General features: G+C 42.2%; 1 protein-coding gene across 2 annotated transcripts in view; it reads right to left on the bottom strand.

Moving 5' to 3' along the window:
- TSG101 (tumor susceptibility 101) overlaps positions 1-25,512 on the bottom strand; it is a 70,783-nt gene that overhangs the window by 43,540 nt on the left and 1,731 nt on the right. For both annotated transcript variants that reach the window (XM_006263482.4, XM_006263483.4), the window contains exons 2-5: positions 17,818-17,902; positions 14,280-14,345; positions 11,703-11,866; positions 8,611-8,737 (exon numbers count right to left, since the gene is read on the bottom strand). In XM_006263482.4, coding sequence (XP_006263544.1) covers positions 8,611-8,737; positions 11,703-11,866; positions 14,280-14,345; positions 17,818-17,902 — 442 coding nt within the window. The remainder of the gene's footprint in view (positions 1-8,610; positions 8,738-11,702; positions 11,867-14,279; positions 14,346-17,817; positions 17,903-25,512) is intronic.

The raw sequence follows: 25,512 nt of genomic DNA, 5'->3' as shown, positions 1-25,512 counted from the left end.
GATTCAGAAATGTCATTAGACTGAAAAATTTCAAAAGCATGGTCCTGTTTACTTGTCACAATATTAGAGATCTTACGCTTTAATAAGGAAAAAATTACTGTTTGGTTTTATATGCATCTCAATCAACTTTCTACCTCAACATTTTCCAGTTATGAAAAAGGGGTATTTTACAGAGTTACACATTTATTCAAATTTTTTAAACGTTATTCAATTTTTTAAAGTCAAAATCCACACCCTGAAAACATTTTGGAGCCCCTCACTTTCTTCCAGCCCTTCACAAAAATGATGTCAGGTGTATAAAGACATTAAAAATACATTTCCATGCTACTAAATACTGTTTCCACCAGGAATGGTTTAAGTACTACTTATTAGAACGTAGAGAACTTTCAGAAACACTGCACTGAATAGCCATGGTTTGACAAGCTAGGATGAAAGGAGTCTGAAAATAATCTAAATAATGTTAAAATTACCCAACTTTCAAAAATATATCCATCAATATTTCCAGGTTACGTTTAAAACACCCCAAAAAAAGACATCTTTGAAAGTAACTGATCATCTATACAGGTAGAGTGGACTACACCAAAGTGACTAATAACAAGGTAAAAAACATAGAAAGAAATATTATTTATTTGCTAGATTAGGGTAACAGTAGTATGTAGTGCAGTTCAAAATTTTCAAATTTGATTTCTAAGTTACAACTGTCTCTTTAAGCACAGCTAATATTTTACCATAAATCTATCCTGACACCTACTGTTTGTGTTGTTTATAGTCTCAGCTAATATTCTTAATGCTGGTAGAGCAGTGCTACCAAGTGGCGAGGGAGAAATCCAGTCTCTTATCTAGAAGAATAAAGCTGCTTTGCAGAGGGAAACAGAGCAGAGAAAAAGATAGACAACAAGTTGTTGCATCCTGAAAAGCCAATTCCATAACCAGGTTTTTTAATATTTTTAGCAGATCTTATACAGACATCCAGTTTCTCCTGGGAAAAATTGCAGCTCTTCCAGGAGGAACCACAAGCATACAGATTTTTAGGCCTTTTCTGAGTAAAAATGGCCACTCCAGGAAAAAAAATAACCTAGGCAAAATCCAGGTTAAATCACTTCCAGGAGTTTCTTCTGGGAATGTCTGTATATGCCAACAACACAGGTTGACCATGAGCTGTCTGGGGTTAGCCAATCAGGGATGACCTATGTACTACTTTCATCTGTTGCCAGGCAGACTAAAAAAGCCTGCAGGGAGGTGTTTCCTCCCCTACTCTCACCCCAGCTGGCCAGTGTCAACACCGCAAGCTCTCCACTCTTCAGGGCCTCAGCATTCAAATCTCTGGGTAGGTTTTCCTACCACAAGAACAAACCTGGGAAAATTCTTGGGGGTTATTTTAATATGTGTACGCAGCCTTATTGTGTCACTTGGAAGAAAACAAGAAAGGAAAAAATATACCATATTCACTATTCTTAACCTGAAGTACCTTTACTGAGGTTTTGTATTTATGCAAAATTGTCTATATTTGTACATATGTATTAACTGCCACCATAGAAACATTAACAATGTGTTCCTTGATCAACTTAAAGCAGCTCAGTTTGTTCAGGTTTGAGAAATCATCCAATAACTTGTAAATTAAACAGAATGGCAGAATTGCAGGCTGTTTTAATACAGTGAGGGAATATCCTAAGGGAGCTAAATTATAAAACCCATGGCCACAGTCACAGGGACTAAATTTAAGCCATTGCCACAGGGTCTGTTCTGCACGGTGCTGGTCAGGGACAGGCTGGTACCTCTGTCCCAGTTCTTGATGTTGCAGCTGCTGCCCTATGTGTAGTGCAGAATGGGATGCATGATGACTGCTACCACCACAGCTCCTCCACATGTCCCGAAGCAAAGTGGCTTTGGGACACTTCTTGTAGTCTGCCAGGTCCCGGAGCTTGGCACACTGCATGCTGGGGAGCAGCTGCAGCAATAAGGAGTGGGACAGAGGCTCCATCCAGCATATCCCTGACCAGACATGGCCTCACGGAGCAGTTAGGTAATGAATTATGGGGTGCTGCACTTGTTTGATTGTAGCAGATGGGGTGCTCTGTAGGTAAGAACATTTTGCTGCAGTTTGGGGTGAAGGAGATATCCCCAATTGATATATATATATATATATATATATATATATATATATATATATATATATATATAAAAAAAAATCATGGTTACTTTTTTAATCTGAAAATTGGGGATTTTTTTTTTTATATATATATAAACAATTGGGGATTCTTTTTTAAATAGGAGAAAACCAGGATACCTGGTCATAAGGAAGTATAATTAATGTGGTGCTGGTCTTCAACATGGCAGTGGGTGGCTCCTTCCTGGGAGAACATGTACAAGGACTACTGGACTGCCTGACTGGTACTGACAATGAATTCATCAGACACACTGTTCTCTGGGTGAATTTCAGCAACTTGCCCCAGCTCCTTGTAGTTACTTAGCAGTGGGAAAGATGGACCTAGCATCTACCAGAGCAGCTCCTGTCTCTTTGCAAGCCCTAGAAAGAGATGCTCCCTGGACCTGCACACCAGTGGGAGTGGGAGAGCAGGCAGCCCTTGCTCACATACTTCCTTTCAGGCAGGTATCTCCTTCACCCCAAACTGCAGCAAAACGTTCTTACCTACAGAGCACCCCACCTGCTACAATCAAACAAGTGCAGCACCCCATAATTCATTACCTAACTGCTCCGTGAGGCCATGTCTGGTCAGGTCTAGATATCTATCTATAGATATAGATATAAAATCATGGAAAAATGTGTATTTGGGGTTACTTTTTTAATCTGAAAATTGGGGATTTTTTTTTTTAAATCAAAGAAAGCCCTGCTTATGGTAGAGCTGTGTTAACACAGCCCTCTATTACTGAAAAGCTGCTAACCCCTGTTCAAGCTGATGAAAAATTCAGAGCAAGACTCAAGGGTCTGAATGAAATAAGAGTTCATTATCTCATTTTTTGCACGTTTCTAGCTCCTTTACAACTTCAGTCAGTTTAGGAAATGTTGCATTAGAGAAGAGAAACTCCCAAGAAAGACAGAAGAAGAAGAAAGAAAATTGTGTCATGGAAGTACATGAAGAGGTCCATTAGTTAGGAAATTTTCCTGTAGAAAACAAACCCATGGACCTGGAAGCTAATAGGACTCCTATAACATTGTATGCTCCAAGTCAAAATACACAAGGATTCTTCCTTTGTTGACTTTGGGTGAGGACTCATGTACAGTTGGAGCCATTTCAAAAGAGGAACATTTCAAAAGGGCTGGAGCTGATACACTTTAAGTACCATGGGGGAATACCTGAAGATGATGCAAACGTAGCAAAAATATTTCAGTTTCAAACCTGGATAAAGCAGGGTTAAAGTGAAGTTAGAGTTTTTGCTGCCTATGTATCATTCTTACCTTGTTCACACATAAGGAACAGAATCAGCGTTGCCAGGTCCCCAGTTTTCCTACCAAACCAGACTACTTTGAAAATGTGGCTGCAGTTCTTTTTCAGCCACATTCCCCAGCTTAATTGAGCTCTTCTGAGCCCTTCTGCTAGCTTGCTGCTGTTGCAGCCGTCCCTCCAGTCATCCTGGGTCCCTACACTCAACTCTCCCATGCTCTTCCCCCAGCTCTTCATCCAGGAACTCCTCTCCCCTTCACCAGTTTCTGCTTGGTAAGTATCTCTGGTGGGTTTTTTTCTTCTTCGCAATGACACAAAAGGGATCCTGTGAAATGTATCAGTCCCTCCAGGTAAGAATGTCTGAAGTAACTTTACAGTCCTTTCCTCCCAGTAAATGAAATATTTCCCCCTTAAAAACAAATATGGCACATTTCCACTATCAGGAGAATGGAGATCCTCACATTTGCTGTTGTGTGGCTACTTTCCCACAGGCAGTATATTATAAGAACACTGCTCCTTGGTAGTTGTGTGTCTGACCTCCAGTTTCTACACACTGCAAGGGCAGCAGTTTTCAGGAACAAACCAGTTGACTAAGCTGTTAGTGGAAACTTTTATTATTATATACCACGTACTTCAGTGTAGCATAAAGATTTGTGAACTGGCTTGGGAGTCGGAAAAACTGACCACGATAGCATCATGCCTTTGTAGGCACTGACTTACCCAACTTCTTGTTTGGTCTGACTCTGGTATTTTTACACTATAACACTGTACAGTCAAATACATAGGCAGGAAAGAGCATAAACCACCTCATTCCCTCAGAGAAAGATTATGTGTTCAAAAGTTTGGGCACTGCCAACACAGACAGCATGCAGTGGGCCCAAAGCCCACAAAGTAAATGGAAAGGATCCCATTTTGATTTAAAGGGTGTTAGATCAGGCACTAGGCACATACTACATGCATCCTCACAAAAGGATAAACAGCAAAGGCCTCAAAGCAAGTGCTCCTGATCTTAAAAATGACTGAATGAAGGTTGCTGGTGCAGAACTCAGTCTTTAATGACATGGTCTTACACTAGTTTTTCTATAGGAGCCATACTTTATTCAGTACATAGTACAGGTGGTCCTTGCTTAATACAGAGTTATTCTATATTTCTTTTATCCTTCTTATTCAGCAAGTGGATTCATGCATTGTTCACCCCAGACTATCCAAACTATGCACTGAATACAGTACTGTAAACGCCTATACAGATAGAAGGCATAAAAACTTTAAAAAAATCTGGCTCTTGATGCTTTACAGACATTAATTAATTTATCGTTCCAGACCCCTGGCATGAGGCTGTATCACCAGCCCTACTTTGTAGGTGGGAAGAGAGGGCACTAAAGTTAATCCACCAAATAATCACTTGTGTCCAACTCAGAGTACCTGATTTTTCAATTTTTTCAGCCTTATATAGCACTACTTATAACCAGGGCACTATGAATTTAAAGCAAGTTAGCTCAAAAAGCAATATTTCCATTATGTGATATCCCATTATCCTACCACACTGGTCATGAGCAGGGCTGGGAACTTTAGAACTTCTTCACAGCTTTCTACCACTTACACCTTCTGAGTAATTAGCAGCAATAGAAGATTCTTCTGTGGAAAGCTGCCACCCCAGAGAGATGAGGCATACTATGCCACTAGGTTTTCAGCAACTATTTACTAGATTTTTGTTAAAACTGAGGAATTCAATTCCCTTCTGCTCCTACCCCATCCTTCCCCATCTGCTGCCCCTGTTCCTTTTTGATTTCTGCATCTCATCTCTGCTTTTGCTCCTGTTCTCAGGTCCAACCCTTTTCTTTTCTCAGCTCCTGAACTCACTTCCCCTCCCAGGCACTTCAGAACTATGCACTAGTTACATGCACAAGTCACAATGTGATTGTAATTATAACTTGGCTGCAATTTTAATTTCCTCCATCCCCCAAGCACACCAATTCTCACAAAAATTAATTTCAAAGACTAAGTTGTCTGAAAGAAACCAAATTTTTAAGGTATGTCATGACTGCCCTGGGAAAATGACTTGTATATCTTCTGCTGCCAATTTGAATTTAAGAAACTAAAGGGTGCAGACACTGGCCTTGTGCTGCCATGACCAATTTTATGGTGGCACAAGCTGTGACCATTCAGATATTGCTGCCACTTGTCATGCTTCAAGTGCCCAAAAAGGTTCCTGTGACCAAAGGTAGTCAGTTTGCTTATTGCACACCATGGGATCTCCCCTGAAGGGGAATCCCACAATGCACAGATCAAGGATTCCCACAGCACATGTATTAGGCTGCTATGCTCCAACCTGGTACATGCATCTGCAAGTGCAGGAACCTACACGTGTAGGTTCCTCTACTTGTAGGTAAGCATGCAGGAACTCCCTACAAGGGATTCCTATGATGCATGTATCTCACTGCCATGCCCCAATTCAGGGCATGGCACCCCACTGTGGGCTGTTTTCCATTTTTAAAAACTGGCTAGTTTTGAAGTGACTTTGGGCTATAAATTTAGCTGGCACCTGGCAACCCTAAATAGAATGTAACATCTGTTTTTTTTGTTTTTTTTAAATACTTCCTTTTTGAAATTGCTTTAAACCTTTCAATTCTTGTTTACAAAGAAATCAGAAACACCACAATAGGTCAGAATGTTTTTGACACTATGGATTCCTATTTGAAATCTCCAAATGTATTTTGTAAATTGTGTGTAGGTGCTTGCACACCTAGTAGTGCTAATATTGCAAGGCACATTGTAGCACCCGTAAAAAATATCTCACAGCACCCTGGTTGAGAATCACTGATTTAATCTCTTCATTACATGACTTAGAAGATGGGTCTGAATGTACAGTTAAGTAAATCTGTATATTATACCAGATTGTGTGGGGTAACAGACCCTTTGGAAGATAGGATCAGGATTCCAAATTATCTGGACACTCTTATTTCAGACTATTTCTCCCATCTGATCAAATTCAGTAAGAAAAAATGCAAAGTACACTCAGGATAGAATAATCACATGTGCAAATACATACTGGGAAACAACTAGCTGAACTACAGGATTGAAGAAAGGGACCTGGGGATTATAGTGGACCACAAAATGAATGAGTCAACAATATGCTGCATGCAAGTCATAGAAAGTGATTCTTTCAGTCTGTTCAGCACTGACATGGGCTCAAATTCACTTTGTGCAGTCTGGGGTACAACACATCAAGAAAGACCTGGACAAACTGGAAAGAGTTCAGCAGACAGCAACAAAATGTATCAGAAATCTAGAAAATATGAATTACAAAGAAAGATTGGAAGAGCAGGGATTATTTAGTCTAGAAAAGAAAAGACTGGAGATATCAAATTTCTCCTCAAATATCAGAAAGGTTGCTATAAGAAGGATAGCACCCAATTGTTTTCTGTGTCCACAGGGACAAGACAAGAAGTAACAGTCTTAAATTTAAAGAAGGGAAATTTAGGTTGGATATTAGGAAGAACATTGCAACTATGAGTGTGCCTAAGCAATGGAATCTCCATCACTGGAAGTTTTTAAACACAGGTTGGATAATATTTGGTTTGAATGGTTTAAACAGCTATGACCTGCTTTGAACAAGGCCTAAAAGTCCCTTCCAACCCTAGTTTTCCTGTTTCTGCAACAGTCCACATCCTGGTGTTAGGAAAGGACTCTAAGCCTATTAACTCTTTCTAAAAAAAACCAAACAAACAGAAAAACGAACACAATAAAGTTTTTTTCCCCCCACTTAAAGTCAAAGCACAAACTGTTAACCATATACTTAATAACTATGCTAACTAGTTACTGCCACTAACTCCAACAGAATCACCAGGAAACAGGCAGACACCGCCACCATTCCCATCTCACCGCCATGACCTGTAACAACAAACTGAGGGATCACTGATCTCATGTTCCACCCTTTATGCTCTGGGTTGTAGAGACTGCAAGGACACTGAGAATCCATGTGCAGTCCCAGTGGACACTGCTGTCTCAATACTATCTGATCTTGTGCACTTGGGGTGGGGGACAAATACATAATAAGCAGCTGTGGAAGGTAGCAAATGAAATATTTATTCATCAACTTCAGTTCTGCATAGCTCTGTAACCTACCACCCCCAGAAATACAAACATTGTTTCCTATTTATAAAAAGCTAGGGATATTTTTAATACATTGTATTCCTTTCCCCATACAAATAAATTTAACATACTATGTTGTTTCTACAGTCTTAATTTCTTCCAGTTCTGCTGCCTCTCTTTGGTGTTTGTTGTTCAAAAAAAACAAAAAAACAAACAAAAAACAAACAAAAAAAACTTTCCTCTAACCCCAAAAGCAAATGTATGGCTGGAGGTAGTGTCTTCTGGAAGTTATGAAAACTACTGCTTCAGTTGCTCACACCAAAAAAAACAACCACTAAGCTATAACGTGTACAACATGCTATTTCCACAGAAACTATGTACATGCATTCCTACCTCCAAACCAACCCTAAGTATATAGGACTAAATTTGGCCGTGAACTCACACATTACCAGATAAGTCTTCCAATCTGTTTGTCTCCTTCCCTTGCCTTCTGGCTCAATTCTCCTTTGCCTGATCTACTCTAGTATCTCCCAACTATGCACAAGTCTCTTCTGGGTTGATCAAATATTAGTTATATCTACACCAGCCTTCACATAGTGTCCTCTTCCCTCAGAAAAAAATGAAGAAAACAATACAACTAGACATAAGACTACAAAAGGAAGACAAAAGATGATTACTTTACAGGAGAAAGCAAACAAAGAGATCCGAAAAATAAGACACTTGCAAAATTGAGTCAGCAATTAGGAGCCACCAAACAGGAAGAGGATACATGCACCATAATTCTGAAACAAGATATCCTAGGAAGGCTGCAATAAAGGTTACTTTATTTTGATAAATACAGTGTGATTAAACTATAAATAAAGTTGTTAGAAGAAGCAGGTCTAAAGTAAGGGTGAAATCTGGCAATGTCCAGATATGTAATATTATTAATACAAGTATTACTGGTATGATGAGTCTCAGCAAGCTGAAGTACAGCAGAAACCAGGCCAGACTTCGACAACAGTGACAACAAACAGAACAAAATATGCTGCCTAAATATTGTATAAAACAGCAAAAATACTTAAGAAAATATGCTAACAATATTTGCAAATATATAGCTCAGCATATCACTTGCCATTTGGTGGTCCTGTCGGCTGGTATGGTGGATAGGATGCCGAAATGGTAGGCCGGGAAAAGACAGGAGGTTCCTCTCCGAATACCACAATCATAACTTGAATCAATTCTAACAAATCTGACTGGGGCTACAAATTAAACAGATCAAAAGTTGTTGATATTTTTAAATAGAGAGAGAGCTTAGTTAGCTATTAATGACTCACTACACCTCAGCTACCACAGATCAGCTGAACATTTTTTCCCCATGTATTTGCCCAATCTAGTAGATTCTAATTCTGCTAGCTTTTGTTATTAGCATAATGTTCAAGAATAAAATAGTAACATGTAGCTGGGATAATGCTGATGAAGAGGGAAACTCTGAACAATGTGTGGTTTTACATTAATTTGCATGTTACAATAATCAGAGTATTAAAACTTTTGTGGTATATCACATCATTTTTAAAAGGCAAACCAGTTTTTAGTCAAGAAAGCTAAATATAAGTAGTCAGGCGCTCCAAAACCACACAACAGACAGTTTTGCTCAGAAGAAAGTGTGCTGTAGGCCACTAGTGCCTTGGGCATAAGCTACCCCACAGCATTCCTTGCACCAACTGGTTCCAGTTATATTTTGAATTTTATAACATCAAATTTTTCTTGCATGATGAATTTGCACGTACATCACTTAACTGCTGTCAACATAAAGAAAGACAAAAGTTGCTACTGGAGTAATGGCTTCTTATACTGAGTAACTTGATTAGCAAGGCAAACAGCACAAACATAAGCAATTATATTCCCATGTGAGGCTCAAACTTCACATTTCAAATCCAACTACATCTAAATTCTGAAAGTATGAATAGCAGAAATGGTATCTAACTCCTGAAAGCATGTATAGCTTTGCTGTGATGACATCATAGAAGACACCATTTAGTTAAGTTAGAGCACAGAGAAAAAAGTTTAAATATTAACAGAAATATCTTCCCCAGTAAGAGAGATGAGGATTTCTTAGGATGATATCTTTGATTGGACCAACTCTACAGTTAGGATAGAGTTAGACAAGGTCTTGAATGCAAGATATTCTTCATCAGGTATGGATGACCTATTCTATCATGGCTACATCACCACTCTTACACTTCTCTAATGAGTGTAGGATACCAAATAGCAGAGATGATGCTCACGAAATAACAGAAGCGTGAGCAAAGATGTTCAGAACTCCTAGGTTTTGACTTCACTTTTACAAAGAAAGCAGAAATCTTCAGCCTTGGTTATTGCTCTTAAATTCAAAACTACAGACAGTTTGAAAGTACATAACAATTTAGGTCAATAGGACAGGGCAGGGGGAAAGAGGAGAGTAGGACTAGATGGCCTCTTGGGGTCCCCTCCAGCCCTATATTTCTACAATTATCTCCTTTTCAACAGACTTTGTTTTGAAACATTTGAACTGTTTCACATTTGATCATCAAAGATATATTTTACTTATAGCACCATAATTCTGCCCTGCGGACATCCCTAAAAATGTATTTTCTTCAAGTAAATACTCCCCTCTCTAAAGATCAACATCCTATGCATCTTCTATCAGAAAAAGAAACCAAAAAATAGGATTCCCCTTTTGAGTCCACAAATGCTGCACTGCTTCATCAGCCAAAAGAGAGTTGGTCACTGGTAAGTGGCCAACAGAAAAAAATTAAAAGTTCAGTATATCCCTTTAAGATTGTCATGGGGTGGGATCCCTAGAGACAGCCATGATGCCCCTATGGCCCTGTGATTGTGCCAACTTTACCCTGCAGGTGCCTTCTGGTCTTGCCTGCCACACTTTGTTGGTTAAGATAGTAGACAGGGAGGCTGCCCTCAAGTTGCTACACAGTCACTGTCCTGATGGCCCCCACTAAACCCTGAGGAATTTTAGACCCCTTGCTGGGTCCCGTTTTAAGCAGGTGCCTCGTGAGACACCCCAAGCCTTATGGGCTAGATGCATGGCACCAGAACTGCCCCTTTACCACATCCCATGCCTTGCAGATGGTATTTAGACATTGTCTCTAGTGATGAGACCTCAGTTTAGTTCGGTCTCTTGTTGTCACTGGACCCTTAGCCTCAGTAACCGTGCCCTCTGACACTGGGGTCTCCTCACCCCCTGTCTCTGTGCCCTCTGGCACTGGGGCCTCCTCACCCACTGTCACTGCACCCTCTGGTGCTGGGGCTCTGCACAGTAGTGTGCCCCAATGACGCCGCCTCCTCCCCAGTAGCCTCAGCCCTGTCCACTAGATTAAACAACAAAAATATGAGCCCCTGGGTTATAACCTAACAATAACAACACCAATGACACTAGAGGCCACACTCTGCACCTTTAAGACGGCCTGTTTCTCCCTCAGCAATGTGTGCCTCCTAGTCCCAGGCACTTGAGGAGCTCCTAGAGCAGGTGTAGGCAACCCCCAGCATGGGTGCCAGAGTGTGGCATGCAAAGGTATTTTGCTTGGCACGTGCACCTTAGCAGAAACCAAGGAAGAAGCTGGGGCTGCACTGCCACAACAAGGATCAGGCCCCTTGCAGCTCCCCCACCATCTGCCTCAGCACACCAACATCTTACAAGCAAGAGTTTGCAGGTGTTTTCAGCACTGTGACCAAAAACATAGCTGACCCCTGTTCTAGAGCCTGTTAATCTCACCAGCAGCTGGACAGGCAGCCAAGCATCTGCAAAGAGCTTTTATGCACTCCTTCCCCTCTGACTACTGCCAGAGAATTGACCATCTCCAGCCCCCACCCTGGGGCTTATATGTGCCCAGGGCCCCATCTTCTTCTCGTCAGCTAACCAGGTTTCAGGGGCAGGCTAATTCCCACATTTGCCTGCTGCCTGAGCACCCTGCAGCTGTGGGGGTTCTGTCTGGCCCCTAAGGCCCTCTCTCGAGGCAGTTTCTGCCCTTAAAGGAGCAGGCATACCTTAGTGCCCTGCAACACAGATAGTAAAAAGGACATCAATTCACTCAGCACTCCTTGGTGAAAAAAGGCATGGCTGTTTTACTTCTAAGAGGCAAAACAACATTCATTTCCTGTTAAGAAAACCAATATTACATTCTAAAGTAATTCAGAACTAGCTAGTCTGAAGAAATTAATTTGACTTACATGTTTCCACTCATGTAGATAAGGAAGGTATATCTTTCCATTTGCATCAACATGCTTTCCAGTTTTAATTGTCATTGAACTAGTGGGTTTAACAAAACAGATTGGAGGATTGAAAGGGTATGTGTCCAGCAGCCACAGGCATATTGGGATATTGTATGTGTTACCTATAGAAAAATTACAAAAAGATAATTTATTCTTCCTCTTCAGCCCTCATGCTGACCTCAGATTTTCAAAAGACTACTAAAATCAGTCAGAAATAAACCAAATAAATATCTTAAGATCATCTAATTAAGGCATGCAACATTTCAATCAAACTGCAACGTGAGGACAAAATTAAACTAAAGTCTACCAATTATATAGCTAGTGAGAAGCCTCTGCTTTTCCTGGAAGATCTATGTTTCTCACACCACTTAAGCCTTGCTTTAGGAATAAAATTAACCTACAAGAAGGTATTTTTATAGCTATTGTCTACCACAAAGTGGGACGCCAAGTACCTATTTCGGAACTATTCTTAACCTTTATTGTATGTTGTTTGCAATCCTCTTTTACCTGGCTCCCAACCTTGAAAAGTAAAAGCCAATCCAGTTAAAAAAAAAGCTGTCAAGTAGTAATCTTCAACTGGTGAGCAGCAGAAGTCCCACATAGCCCACAAATGCACATGCAGAGAGCGATCAGCCTCCCAATAGTCTTATGGTGCCAGGCAGCAGCATGTTGAAACATCATATTGTCTACCATATGCTACACACCAAAAGGAGAAGCTATTAAGCTGCCTTAGTACAGTCCTGCTGAGAAACCTTGGGAAAAAAATGCTGCCTAAATGCAGCTGTACAGATTCTGTTCCAAAGCTAGCTTGTATGTCCCTACAGCACACCTGACAAGGAGACTGCAAGGGAGATAGGCTGCATACCTGCAGGCTGCTGAGGGGCTGGAGGTGAACTAGGGAAACAAAAAGTTTGAGAACCACTGGTATAGACAGTAACAGCAACAAAGCAGTAAAGTAAAATGTTACATCCCCTTATCTGGGACTCTATCCCTAGAATAGCTAAGACAAACAGCTCATACACTACTCTGGAACACTATTCCACAGCAAACAACAACAACAAAGCTATTTAAAAATACTAATTATTAGGGCTGTCAATTAATCGCAGTTAACTTATGCAATTAGGGCAAAACAAATTAACGCATTAATTTTTTTAATTGTATTAAATCACACATCATTTTGACCAGGGGAGCAGATCAGCCGAAACCCACGTGCACAGCCCCAACCCTGCCCCACCCTATGCCTACTCCAGATGCACCTGCCCACACTGAACAGGAGCAGCAGTGGCTGGGCAGAAGCTGCTACTTGCCACAGGGGAAAATCCCCCCTCCTTCCCTGCCCCTCTGCTGCCAGGGCCTTCTTGCTACAGCCACCCAGAGCCCGCACCCCCGGGGCTGCCCTACGGGTCCTCTCTGCTGCTGTCACAGCTGCCTCCAGGCCGCTCAGCAGGGCAGCGTTGGCAATGCAGAGGAGCTGCAGGGCAGCCGGGGCACGGGCTCTGAGTGGCTACAGCAAGAAGGGCTCCAGGCTGTTTGGGGGGGTGGGGGTGCCGACTATTGTTTCACTGCACGATTAAAATTGCAATAAATTGAGACTATTTTTTTTTTTAAATCTTGCAATTAATTGCAATCAATTTTTTAATTGTTTGGCACCCCTACAAATTATGAAACAATGAGGTGTTTTAAAGGCCCCCGGCAGATGTTATACTTGTCGTGCATTATATGACAGTATTGTGCAACAAATCCTAATATGCCAACTGGCTGCATGTTAAAATTATTGTGGGATATTTCCATAACTCAGAGAAGATGTGTTCGACAACCAACTCCTTTGGAGCCAATTTGCCATTTTTAATTCAGGGAGAAACTGGTTTAATGCCTGCCATGCTATTATGTGTCACACAATTCTCAGACAGAATGCGCAACAAATGTAACATCTGCCACAGGCCGAAGAGAACACTCAACCACTGGTGCCCACCCTTGTTGGCCCATGGGCCAGATGAGCTGTGCTAGGTTTGTAGGCCTGCTGGATCCAGCCTGTGAGCCCAATACAGCCATGTGGTGCTGGCCATTCTGAGGCCTGATACAGCTCCTCTCCAGCTGGGCCATTTCCAGGTGGCTTAACTGGGCTCCAGCTTGATCCCACCATGCAGGAATTGGGTCAGATCCCTGCACATGAGAACAACCAGGTCAGGTCCAATCCAGCCACGTGGGACTTGGAAATGTGGTGGCAGGGGAGTGGGGACAGCGTTAACTGACACTAGACCCACACTGCCGAGTTTCTGGACCTCTGGGGAGAACCATGGACCAGATTACATGGCCAGGTTGAATACCCATGGGTCTTTTGAAATATTTGCAAACAAAGGGAAAATGCAATGCCAGGGTTTGACTTTCCCATTTCGGTAGGCAGGGGTGATGCAAGGAGCTGAATAAGCAAAAAGTCCACCCTTATAGATCTTTAAATCAGTTGATGATAGGTGGAACGCTGGGTGAAAAAAAACAAAAACCCTCATCATCTCTACACCCCTAAATGATGCTCACCTCTATAAGGCACAGGAATGGTTCCAGAGAGGCTCATCAACTCCCGAGATGACCCATCGTTAAAAACTAAATGGGAAAGAAGAACATTAGAGAACTTTACTGTATTATCATGTGTTCCCGTTACATAAATCTATGTCAGACTGCGTACTTAGAATGATATTTATGCTGCTACTAGAAAGTCCCTCCTTTTACATTGTTATTATACACATATTGATTGGCAAATACTTTTTCACAGTTGATTAAGTAATGTGTTTTGAGAGACAGAGAAGATATATTACACTATCCAACAATTCCTTTATCAATTTAAAACTGCACCTACACACAAGGTCCTAGGTGTAAGATGATATGACTATGCAACTATGGACTGACATCTAAGGCTAAAAAACAGGTATAAAGTTTATCCTGGGTCTGACTGTCCTGAGCAGCCCTTTCACACATGCATCTTGAATGGCAATTAACTAGAATTAAACCCCTATTGTCCCAGGGAAGGTACTTGCGGACAATGGATTTGTAAATCTGTAGGATCCCAGAATAAGAGGCTTTCTCCCAATGTCTATTTTAGCCTAACCTTTTGTTTAAAACATAATTCCCTAGTTCATATAGTTGTAAAGATGGAATATGTACATGTACTCAATATAAAAACCTACAGTGCATTTAAAGTTTATGGCCAGTATACACTTATTTTTATATAAAACCAGCAAGAGATAGTCATCTTATTGCTATACTAGAGTTCTATGTCATTCATAAATTGCTGCCACAATTTAAGCTTAACCCACAACCTGAGTAGGCACCCTAACTACAAATGAATCTTCTACTGATTTGTCCTGCCTGGCTTTCCAGCTTTTACACTGAGGAAGACTATTTTTCAGCTTAACAGACCTCATTGCCAAGATGTTGTCTTCATCATAAGCCTAGATTTTCCTTTTTCTTATTTTTCATTTAATTACTTCTAGTAATAACATCACTGTAGCTCACCATGCAGATACTACTTTTAGGTGCTAATGACTTGCAAAGATCTGCAAGCTTTGCTCTTAATTACAGTATTATATGCATTTTGTTAATATTTCCTGGGAAATTAATCTTTTCAGGCCCCCCAAATGTTTTCTTACTTCTCTTAACTCTATTAAATGTGAATTACTCTTCTGAAAACGTTCTCCTTAAAACTGAATACAATTAACTTTATGGATGCAGTCTCATCTGGGCAGTTTAGAAAGGAATAGATACCTCCATGCTACAGGACCCCTTTCTTTAAATGCGTAGTTCAAAAACTGCACTGACATTTTGTGCACCCTATGGCAATGCAGAATCACTTCTGAATTGCTAGACAATATTCTGCTCTTGGTACCTTTTTCATTTGTCCCTCTCTCATAAATGTTTTGAATAATTTTTCCTGAAGCAAATGGCTGCATTCAACTCTCCTACCTACCCCCCTACTTTAAAACTTTGTTATTCTATTTTTTTTATCTATTTCAATTGCTCTAATTTTCTCTGTACACTTCAGTCTTTGCTCAAGTGGTCCCTCACTTAAAATCTTCAACAAACATGTTAACTAAGCACAAACTTTAACCCAAACCCTAAAAAAACCTCTAGATATGTCTTGCACATAATACACTGAAATGTGTTGATACCTTTTAAAAATGACTAGTGGCAGTTAAACTCTGTTAGACTAGCCAATTAAAATTAAATTTCTATATACACATTACAAGAACTCTCAAACAGCCTTGCTATGCTCAGGAATAATTCATTTTTTTCCAGCCCTAAAAGAGTGTAATGCAGATTCACTGTTAACAAGATCACTCTTTTGGCTAATTTATTGTTCTTTACACACAAATATGAGAAAATATCCTTTACTATAGTTCAGCTCAATTTGTGATCTTCTAACAGCTTCCAAAGTAAGCACTACTACTAAGCAGTATATCACATAAGTCTCACATACCAGACTGAAACAACATTGCTATAAGGAAGGTCATGAGCAAGGATCCTGAATTTCTCTGTTTAAAAATCACAGATTCTCTGATAAACCCCATTTGATTTGGGGTTTATCATCATGGAAAATCAGACCTCCCCCTGCCCCCTTTGCTTACCAGGATACAGGTCCAAGCCCCTCACTACCCACCCACAGCCTCCCTGGCCTGGCTGGTGCCCTGCGCTCCCCACCCACAGCCTCCCCACCTCCCAGCCCTGTCAGAGAGGTCCCCCAACTGCCAGGGTTATGGGGCCAGGGACCCAGGTGTGCAGCCCCCTGCCCCCTGGCTGCCACCTGCAGGAGGTGGCAGCTGCTGTGGTGTAGCAGAGCCTAGCTCCCCGTCCCCACAGGCAGCACAGCTGGAGCAGAGCCCTTGGGTGCGGCGGGCAGGGGCTCCCTGCCCAGCTGCCTTCTCCTTGGAGCCTCCTTGGCCCAGTGGGCAGGACCTGGCGTGGTAAGGCAGAGTGGGGCCAGACGGGGAAGCTCACTGCAGGCACCGGACACTCCACATCGCCATGGCAAGGTGTCCCAGCTTGCTGCTGCCAGGCAGGCTGGGGTGCTTTGGCTGGGCGGGCTTGCAGCAGCAAGATGCTTTGGCTGGCTGGGTTTGCAGCAGCAAGATGTTTCCCTGTTCAGCTGCACTCTGCCCTGCCACACCAGGTCCCATCTGCTGGGCTGTAAAGGCAACCCAAAGCAAAACCTCAGGGTTGGGGGGATGGGGAAGGGCAGTGGGGGGAGGAGAGGCAGCAGGGCAGGGAGCCTGAGACCACAGCCCACCCCCGCCCCTACCCTGTGCACACATCTGGGGGTATGTGCCCTCTTCTGCACCCCTCAGCCCTCCCCTCCCCTGGACAAGCAGCCTGCAGCTGTGCCACGCTCTCCGCTGGGGCCCTATGGCTACACTCCAGCCCCAGGCCCCAAGCACCGCCCGGGCTGAGCAGCATCCCCAGTTCTGCCCAACTCCCTTCATCCCTATGGGGGCTTCAATTCCTGCCACCCCCCCCCAACCATACTGACCTGGGGGAGCTGCTCTCCAGGCTGCCTGGGTCATGTGCTCCTGCTTCCGCCCCCCCCCCCCCCCAGCTCCTTGCAGGCTGGAACTCTGCCTGCCTAAAGAAAGCTCTTTGCAAAAATGGAAAATTAGTGCGTTTCTCTGTTAAAATGAAAAATCCACTTTTTTTTTGGTTAAAAGTGAAAATCTGCTTCTTTCCCATTTTTCCATGAGAAACAGAAAACCTGGATCCCTGTTCATGAATCGTCCATACTGAAGAGTGGGTGAAGTCCTACGTAAATTTCTTTTTGAATATATCTTCTCTACTGACACTTTTTCCAAAAGTACTTCTGTCACAGGACTTTAAAGAACTGACCTTTAAATTTTGTTTCAGTCCTTAGTTTTTCTGTGACAACTGAATACGGAACAGTCAAAAATTATTTTATTATGAGACATTAGCAACAGATGCCAGTTGAATTTTAGCACTATCAAACGTTAAAGATAAGGAAATAACATACAAATGCACTATATAGCTAAACCAGCAACAACAAATTAAATATTCTTTTTATGCACTAACTCACCATATGCATCCATTACAGGTTTGAGGTCTTTGTACTGGGTAATAACACTGATGGTCTCCTGCACTGTTAGGTCTCTGTACTTATACTGAAAAAGAAAAATATTAAATTTCTTTAAGATGAACAACCCTAAGGCTTTGCTTTGCATTGCCTTGTTTTTCTTGTGGAAAGCCAAGTGTGTAAGATTTTATATTTACAAGGCTCTATACAAATGATACAACTCAGGGCTCATCTGTGTTTTTTCTGATGAACTCCACGTACAAACATTTATTTTTGCAACAACAGTGCATTACCACCCTTTGGTTTAGCCTGCTTTCTAAAATTAAGCTAAACAGGAACAAAGTGCTCTTGTTCCAGTGTAAGTGTACGCACATTGAATGATTCAGCAACAGCAACTGTGCTTTCATTCATACCCTCTTAATCTGTGTTACATTTCAAGTAGACACAGATCCAAAACAGTCTGAATATCAACACAGTTAATCTTCAATTAAAGATACCATCTTTCTAGCTTGTAAAAATAGTTAATGTAATTTTATGAATAAAGTTAACAGCAAAACAGTAAGATCAACCCTATCACATTGGAAACGATAGAAAAATGAAATCCAATTTGTTTTACCACATGCAGTAACCATGAATTTAAAATGTTTTCAGCACTTATTCCCATAAATCCATTCTATTTCTACTAAAAAAGACAAGCATAAGAGGAAAAAAAGTGAAAGATCCTCAAAAGCTAGAAAGCATACTGATGCTAGGGAAATCTTTGTTTACAGAAACATCTCTGAGCCAGCATAACAATTTCTTAAAATCATCCTTATATAAAACTGCAAATCAATTGTAACCTATAATAGAGTGGCACCCAACCTGCAGCACATCTGCCACAAATGACATAGGGAGCCTCTATATAGGGCATATGACAAACTGGAGAGGAAACAGGGAGCCCAGCAGCAGATCAGGAAGGGAGCAGAAAACAGAGCAGCAGATCAGGCAAGAGAAGGGGATTGGAATGGCACTCAGGGAGGATTCAAGGCTAATTTGCAGCACATCTACCAAAAAAGGTTGGTCTCCCACTGTAGTAAGGTATGTCAGTGGAGTTTACGTGTGATGCATGGCCAAAAAGTGCATTTATTAAGTCAAAAGTAACCACATTCACAATTCCTACTGGGATAGGACCTGCTCCCAGCTATAATATGTGCATATACTGAAGCCCAATAGCAGAAGCTATAGCATTGTGAGGGCCACCTGGTATATCCTACTTTCTCGCCCCCTTGAACTTGGGAAAAAGAGATTCATAGATGTTAGGGTCAGAAGGGACCTCAATAGATCATCAAGTCCGACCCCCTGCATAAGCAGGAAATAATGCTGGGTCTAGATGACCCCAGCTAGATACTCATCTAACCTCCTCTTGAAGACCCCCAGGGTAGGGGAGAGCACCACCTCCCTTGGGAGCCCGTTCCAGACCTTGGCCACTCGAACTGTGAAGAAGTTCTTCCTTATGTCCAGTCTAAATCTGCTCTCTACTAGCTTGTGGCCATTGTTTCTTGTAACCCCCGGGGGTGCCTTGGTGAATAAATCCTCACCAATTCCCTTCTGTGCCCCCGTGATGAACTTATAGGCAGCTACAAGGTCGCCTCTCAACCTTCTCTTGCGGAGGCTGAAAAGGTCCAGTTTCTCTAGTCTCTCCTCGTAGGGCTTGGTCTGCAGGCCCTTGACCATATGAGCTGCCCTTCGCTGTACCCTCTCCAGGTTATCCGCATCCTTCTTGAAGTGTGGCACCCAGAATTGCACGCAGTACTCCAACCGCGGTCTGACCAACGCCCTATAGAGGGGAAGTATCACCTCCCTGGACCTATTTGTCATGCATCTGCTGATGCACGATAAAATGCCATTGGCTTTTCGGATGGCTTCGTCACACTGCCGGCTCATGTTCATCTTGGAGTCCACTAGGACTCCAAGATCCCTTTCCACCTCTGTGCCACCCAGCAGGTCATTCCCTAGGCTGTAGGTGTGCTGGACATTTTTCCTCCGTAGGTGCAGCACTTTGCATTTCTCCTTGTTGAACTGCATCCTGTTGTTTTCTGCCCACTTGTCCAACCTATCCAGGTCTGCCTGCAGCTGTTCCCTGCCCTCCAGCGTGTCCACTTCTCCCCATAGTTTTGTGTCATCTGCAAACTTGGACACAGTACATTTCACTCCCTCGTCCAAGTCACTGATGAAGACATTAAAGAGTATCGGTCCAAGGACCGAACCCTGCGGGACCCCACTGCCCACACCCTTCCAGGTCGAGACCGACCCATCTACCACGACTCTTTGGGTGCGACCCTCTAGCCAATTCGCCACCCACCGGACTGTGCAGTCATCCACATCACAGCCTCTTAACTTGTTCACCAGTATGGGGTGGGATACCGTATGGAAGGCCTTCCTGAAGTCTAAGTATACGACATCCACCCCTCCTCCTGTGTCCAGGCGTTTCGTAACCTGGTCATAGAAAGAGACTAGGTTGGTCAGGCACGATCTGCCCGCCACAAACCCATGCTGGTTTCCCCTCAGCATAATTTGCCCTGCCGGGCTCTCACAAATGTGAGCCTTGATAATTTTTTCAAAGACTTTACCAAGGATGGAGGTGAGACTGACCGGCCTATAGTTGCCCGGGTCCTCCTTCCTCCCCTTTTTGAAAATGGGGACCACGTTAGCCCTTTTCCAGTCCTCCGGGACTTGGCCCGTGCGCCACGAGCATTCGAATATTCCCGCCAGTGGCTCTGCAATGATGTCGGCCAGTGCCTTCAGCACCCTCGGATGGAGCCCATCCGGGCCTGCTGACTTAAAGGCATCCAGTTCTTCCAAGTGACTCTGCACCACCTCAGGATCTACGTATGGAAGTCTGGTGCCTTGCTGCTGCCTCTCTACAACCCCAGTGAGAGACTTGTCGTGCCCCTCACTTAGGAACACTGAGGCAAAGAACTCGAGTTCAGCCTTGTCCCCCCTGTCTGTCACCAATTGTTTCTGCCCATTTAGCAGCGGTCCTATTCCTCCCTGGGCCTTCCTTTTACTCCCAATATATCTAAAAAACAATTTCTTGTTGTCCTTTACTTGGGTTGCCATCCTCAGCTCCATGGTAGCTTTGGCCCGCCTAACTGCCTCCCTACAAGCACGAGCAGAGGAGGTATATTCATCTTTAGTGATCTCACCCTGTTTCCACTTTTTATGTGCTCCCCTTTTGGCCCTTAGGCTGCCCTGGATTTCTCTGGTCAGCCATGGAAGCCTCCTGGCCCCTTTCCCTCTTTTGCCTCGCTCGGGGATCGTCTTGCTTTGTGCCCGAAGGATCGTTTCCTTTAGGCACAGCCACCCTTCTTGGGCACCCATCCCATCAAAACTCCTACTCTGCAGTGCTTCCTTGACTAATCGCCTGAGTGCATTGAGATCAGCTTTCCTAAAGTCTAGCAAGAGCATTGAGATCAGCTTTCCTAAAGTCTAGCATGGGGCAAGATGTACAATCAGAGCTGGAGTACATGGATCCAGGACTCCTACATACATACAAATCTTACCAGAAAGCACTTGATACTTTAGCTGAAGCATTCAGATAGTGTTTGGAGTGTCTCAGGGGAAGGCAAGATGGACAGAGGGAGAGCTCACCCCCAGTGTACACACCCTGTTGCTATCCCCCCAGTGCTGCCTTCAACAACAAAAAAACCGAGCCCTATCTGAAGTAGCGAGTAGTATCAGGAAGCAAGAAGCACATCAAACCAAACAACAGCAGCAGTAATACACATCTCAAGGCTCATTTGTGTACCCACTAATACAGCAGCAACAAGAAGTTGTTTTTACAGATGTGCTCTGACATCAATCAATCTACCATGCAATTTAATGGTACACAAATTCTGACCTAGCTGTTTGACCATAAACCAGCTGTTCATGAGCAGCAGAGGACTGGCTGGGCATGTAGTCCAGTCTCACTCTATTATCATCTATTCACTTGCATTAAAAGCCAGCTAAAAAAATACTCTCTCTCTAACATTTTTCCATGTAAGTAACAACAGTTCACTGTGATCTGTTTTAGTACACAGCCTCAGGATAGAAAAAAGTCCAGACAACTATCTGGATTATACACTTATCCAAACAATGCAAGATGTACCCAGCCCTGTCAATGCTGGAGCATTAGCAGGCCTGAAATAGACTAGCTCCCCTCATTTTCAAGGCCCTAAACAACCAAATAACTATTACAGCTCTGGAAAATGAGAAAAAAAAACCTGGTAATTTTCATGGCTACTATTTGCTCTGGCTACGTATACCCCCAGCCAGTCTACAAAGCCTCGTCTTTACAGAGGCAGCTGAGACATTAAGAACCTAACCCTACCAAGGGTCCACATCCTATTGTACATTTAACTAACATGTGAACAGTCGGATTTGGTGCAATGTAAGCAACATACTTACCAGACTGGCATTGTGTTACACAGTTAAGCAAAGTATGTGTTTATCCAATATGTATACAAGTGAAACATTCAGCAATTTCTACAAGGATTGCTACCTCCCCTCTCTTTGGTGCCAAAGTAGCTTTGCAACAGTAAAAGAAGGGGGAGGGGATCAAAACTAAGAAAAAGTAAGACAAACCATGTCCAAATGCTTCAGAGCACCCAGTGAATAATACTTAGCAGATTTAAATTAATTCAAATGCTATCACAGCTTATGTTACCAAAAGTAAAACGATGTTTTTGCTCTCACAACTTTTCACCTAAGTAACAAAACTCAAGGACTGCTTGTTCCTGTTTATTTACAATCTATAAGGGAATGAAAGCAATGGCCATTCCAAATCATATGTCTTGTGAGAACAGGTAGGACCTCCCACTCTCTCCACCCCGATGTAGCCTTACCCATGGAGAAAGCACAACTTTGGATTTCCCCCTCTTCGCCCTCCGAAGTCAAGGAAAATACCTGACAGCTGATGAAGCAAGACATTATGGTCTTCTTTCAGTCTGAGTTCAGTAGCATGCAACAATAAAATCAAGTGCCTTCAAGCTTATCCTATTAATATAAGAAGTAAACCGTCTTAAAATATTCCAATACTTCTGTTTTCTGCAGCAGGGCAAGTAGGCTCAGTTAAACGTGTACATAAGCAATAAGAGAGTTAGCTTCTGCTAAAAGAAGTTCAGAGAAAGTACAAGGATCAAGAGCTAGTTCCACATGTTCACATGTGATCCATTCGTATCATTTCCTCTCTGCATCACATTTCATTTAATGAGATAAGTACAATAAAGCTTGCCTCCTGAACAGTGGCATTACAAGCCTTGCGTCTGTAGATCACTTTAGGAACTTTACTTGAAAGATTTTTCAATTGTACAGTACAGCAACCAATCAGGTGCACATGTCAATTTTTCTATAAAGAAAATGTTTTTATAGTGAATCTATAATACCTTAAGCAAGGACATGTTACCTACAGGAATGATGCATTTAAAAGTCTGAAGAGAGTCTCCTTGAATGCTACTGTAATTCACTTCAGCAATCATCACTCCAGTAGCACATGCTCAGAGTAAACTGTTAACCCAGGTACTTGATTTTAAGATTTTGGGGAGAAACTGCACACAATCTGCACACACACACACCCACACCTGGCAAGCACACCTGGCTCATCTGGCAAGCACACACGAGTGAGAACTTAAAATTATTTTGTGTTTTCTTTAATGTTAAAAAGGACTGTTGCAGACACTGTTTTTTTGTGCTGGCTTTGTACCAAAATAGAATGGAGATGATGAATTTGGCTATAGTTATTGCTATGATCTGGTCTAGGATTTCAATAGATGGTCCTCTCATTTCTAGGATTAAGCAGATTACAGCTATTGAAGAAAGAGTAGAATTTGCATAAGAGGTTATGTCAGGAACTGTTTGATCTGCACAAAACAGAGCATAGATGTTATCGTCACATTGTTTTATATTACAATGTGGAATTTTACATTAGAAATCAGACATGTCTCTGAAACCATGTAGTATGGTTGTGTCTTATTCTCCTTTTCATTCATATTTGCATTTGAATAAACACATTTTGATCTAATATTTATTTTATACTTTGCTACTATTTGTTTCATATTTATGAAAAAGACTCAGTGCCTGAGAAAATAAGCATCTACTAAAATTATTATCTACATTTATTTATTTATCTACAAAACTTTTTTCAGTCTGGACCCTCAAAATAGGCTAGACATCAGACTGCTATTTGACATATCAAGAAACAAACACAGAGAGAAGGGAACCAATTTGCTCCAAGTCAGGCAACAAGTCAGATACAGAAAGTAAATATTTATCTAAAGGGGGAAATAAACCTTAATAGTCACTCAACCTAGTCATAAACATTGTTATACATGTTGAACATCTTCCAAATACCTGCAAGACTCATCCTCATACCAAGTGAAGAATTATGACTATATATAATTAATAATTATATAGCTACTATAAATACATCTCTTTGAAAGTGAGCTTAAAGTAAAAAGAAAATATTAAAACAACTGTTTTCTCTTGCTAATAGGTGAACAGCCATTTTCACTGAATTCATCTCCTGTAAAACAGGATGAAATGATTTGCGTGTGATCTGATCAACACTTCCAATCTTTACTTCTAACCTCCACAATGATGAACAGAAACTGATGCTGCACCTTTTGCAGTTCAGGTTTTCCTTCTTGCAAGAAATTTAAATGATAAACAGATCAATTTCCTGTGGATTTTTAAAGGACTACATGATATCTAATTTCATAAAAAAAAACTCAGAACATAAGAAATACCTATTGCAGTGGTGCTCAACCTTGTTAGACTTGAGGCACACCTCAGAAAATGTCAGCTTAGTTTTCATTTGTTTTTTGACTTATAATTCTTTTGTTACAAGGAATTGAGAAACACCGTAACAGGTCAGACTGTTTTTAACACTATGGATTTGTATTTGGTATCTCTGGTTTTATTTTGTGAATGATGTTTGCACACCTAATAGTACTACAGGGTTTGGCACCTCACAACACCCTTGAAAAGATCTAAGTGCACACAAGGTTGAGAATCATTGACCTACTGAGTCAGACCACAGGTATACCTACCTCAGCATCCTGTCTTTCACAGTGGCAGAGAGCAGATGCTAAGGGAAATATTATTTACAGATCTGTCCCATGCCCCTCCCCACTACAGCTTCCAGGTTGCACCCCCAGCATATTTAATGCCACTGATTGTAGATGCTCATATACCTAGGGATCTACTTACATTGCAGTGAGACTAAATAATTTGCATGGATTGATCATAGCATGAAGAGCACATTTCATGGATATTTCCTGGATGTGCTCAGTTGGCCCCACCCCTCAGTGCTGCTGGTAGAGAGGCCCTGGCAGGGAGTGCCATCTTATCTGCTGTCTGCCCTTTGTGTAGCCCTGCCCCATGGCACTAATTGGTGGAGAGGCCCTGGAGGTGGGGGAGAAAGGATCCAGGGGCAGCCATCATCTTGTCTGCTGCCCTTTTGTGCTGACCCACCAGCCAGCACCTTCTCCCCCTGGGGTGAGTAGCAAAGCTGGGGCTAGGCAGTGTTGACTACTGGCTACCACTGGGGAGGCCAGCATTTCATTTTTATGTGTTTTATTTAAAGTTGGTTTTGCAGACAATCCTGGATTTTGTGGTTTCCACAAAATCATGAATTGACTAGACCCCCTACGTATACCTAGGACATAAATGGCAATGATA

This window comes from Alligator mississippiensis, chromosome 2, assembly GCF_030867095.1.
Source record: "Alligator mississippiensis isolate rAllMis1 chromosome 2, rAllMis1, whole genome shotgun sequence".
Classification (NCBI taxonomy): domain Eukaryota; kingdom Metazoa; phylum Chordata; order Crocodylia; family Alligatoridae; genus Alligator; species Alligator mississippiensis.
Note: the sequence above shows the minus strand (reverse complement) of the source record. Positions and strands in the feature narration are given on the sequence as shown.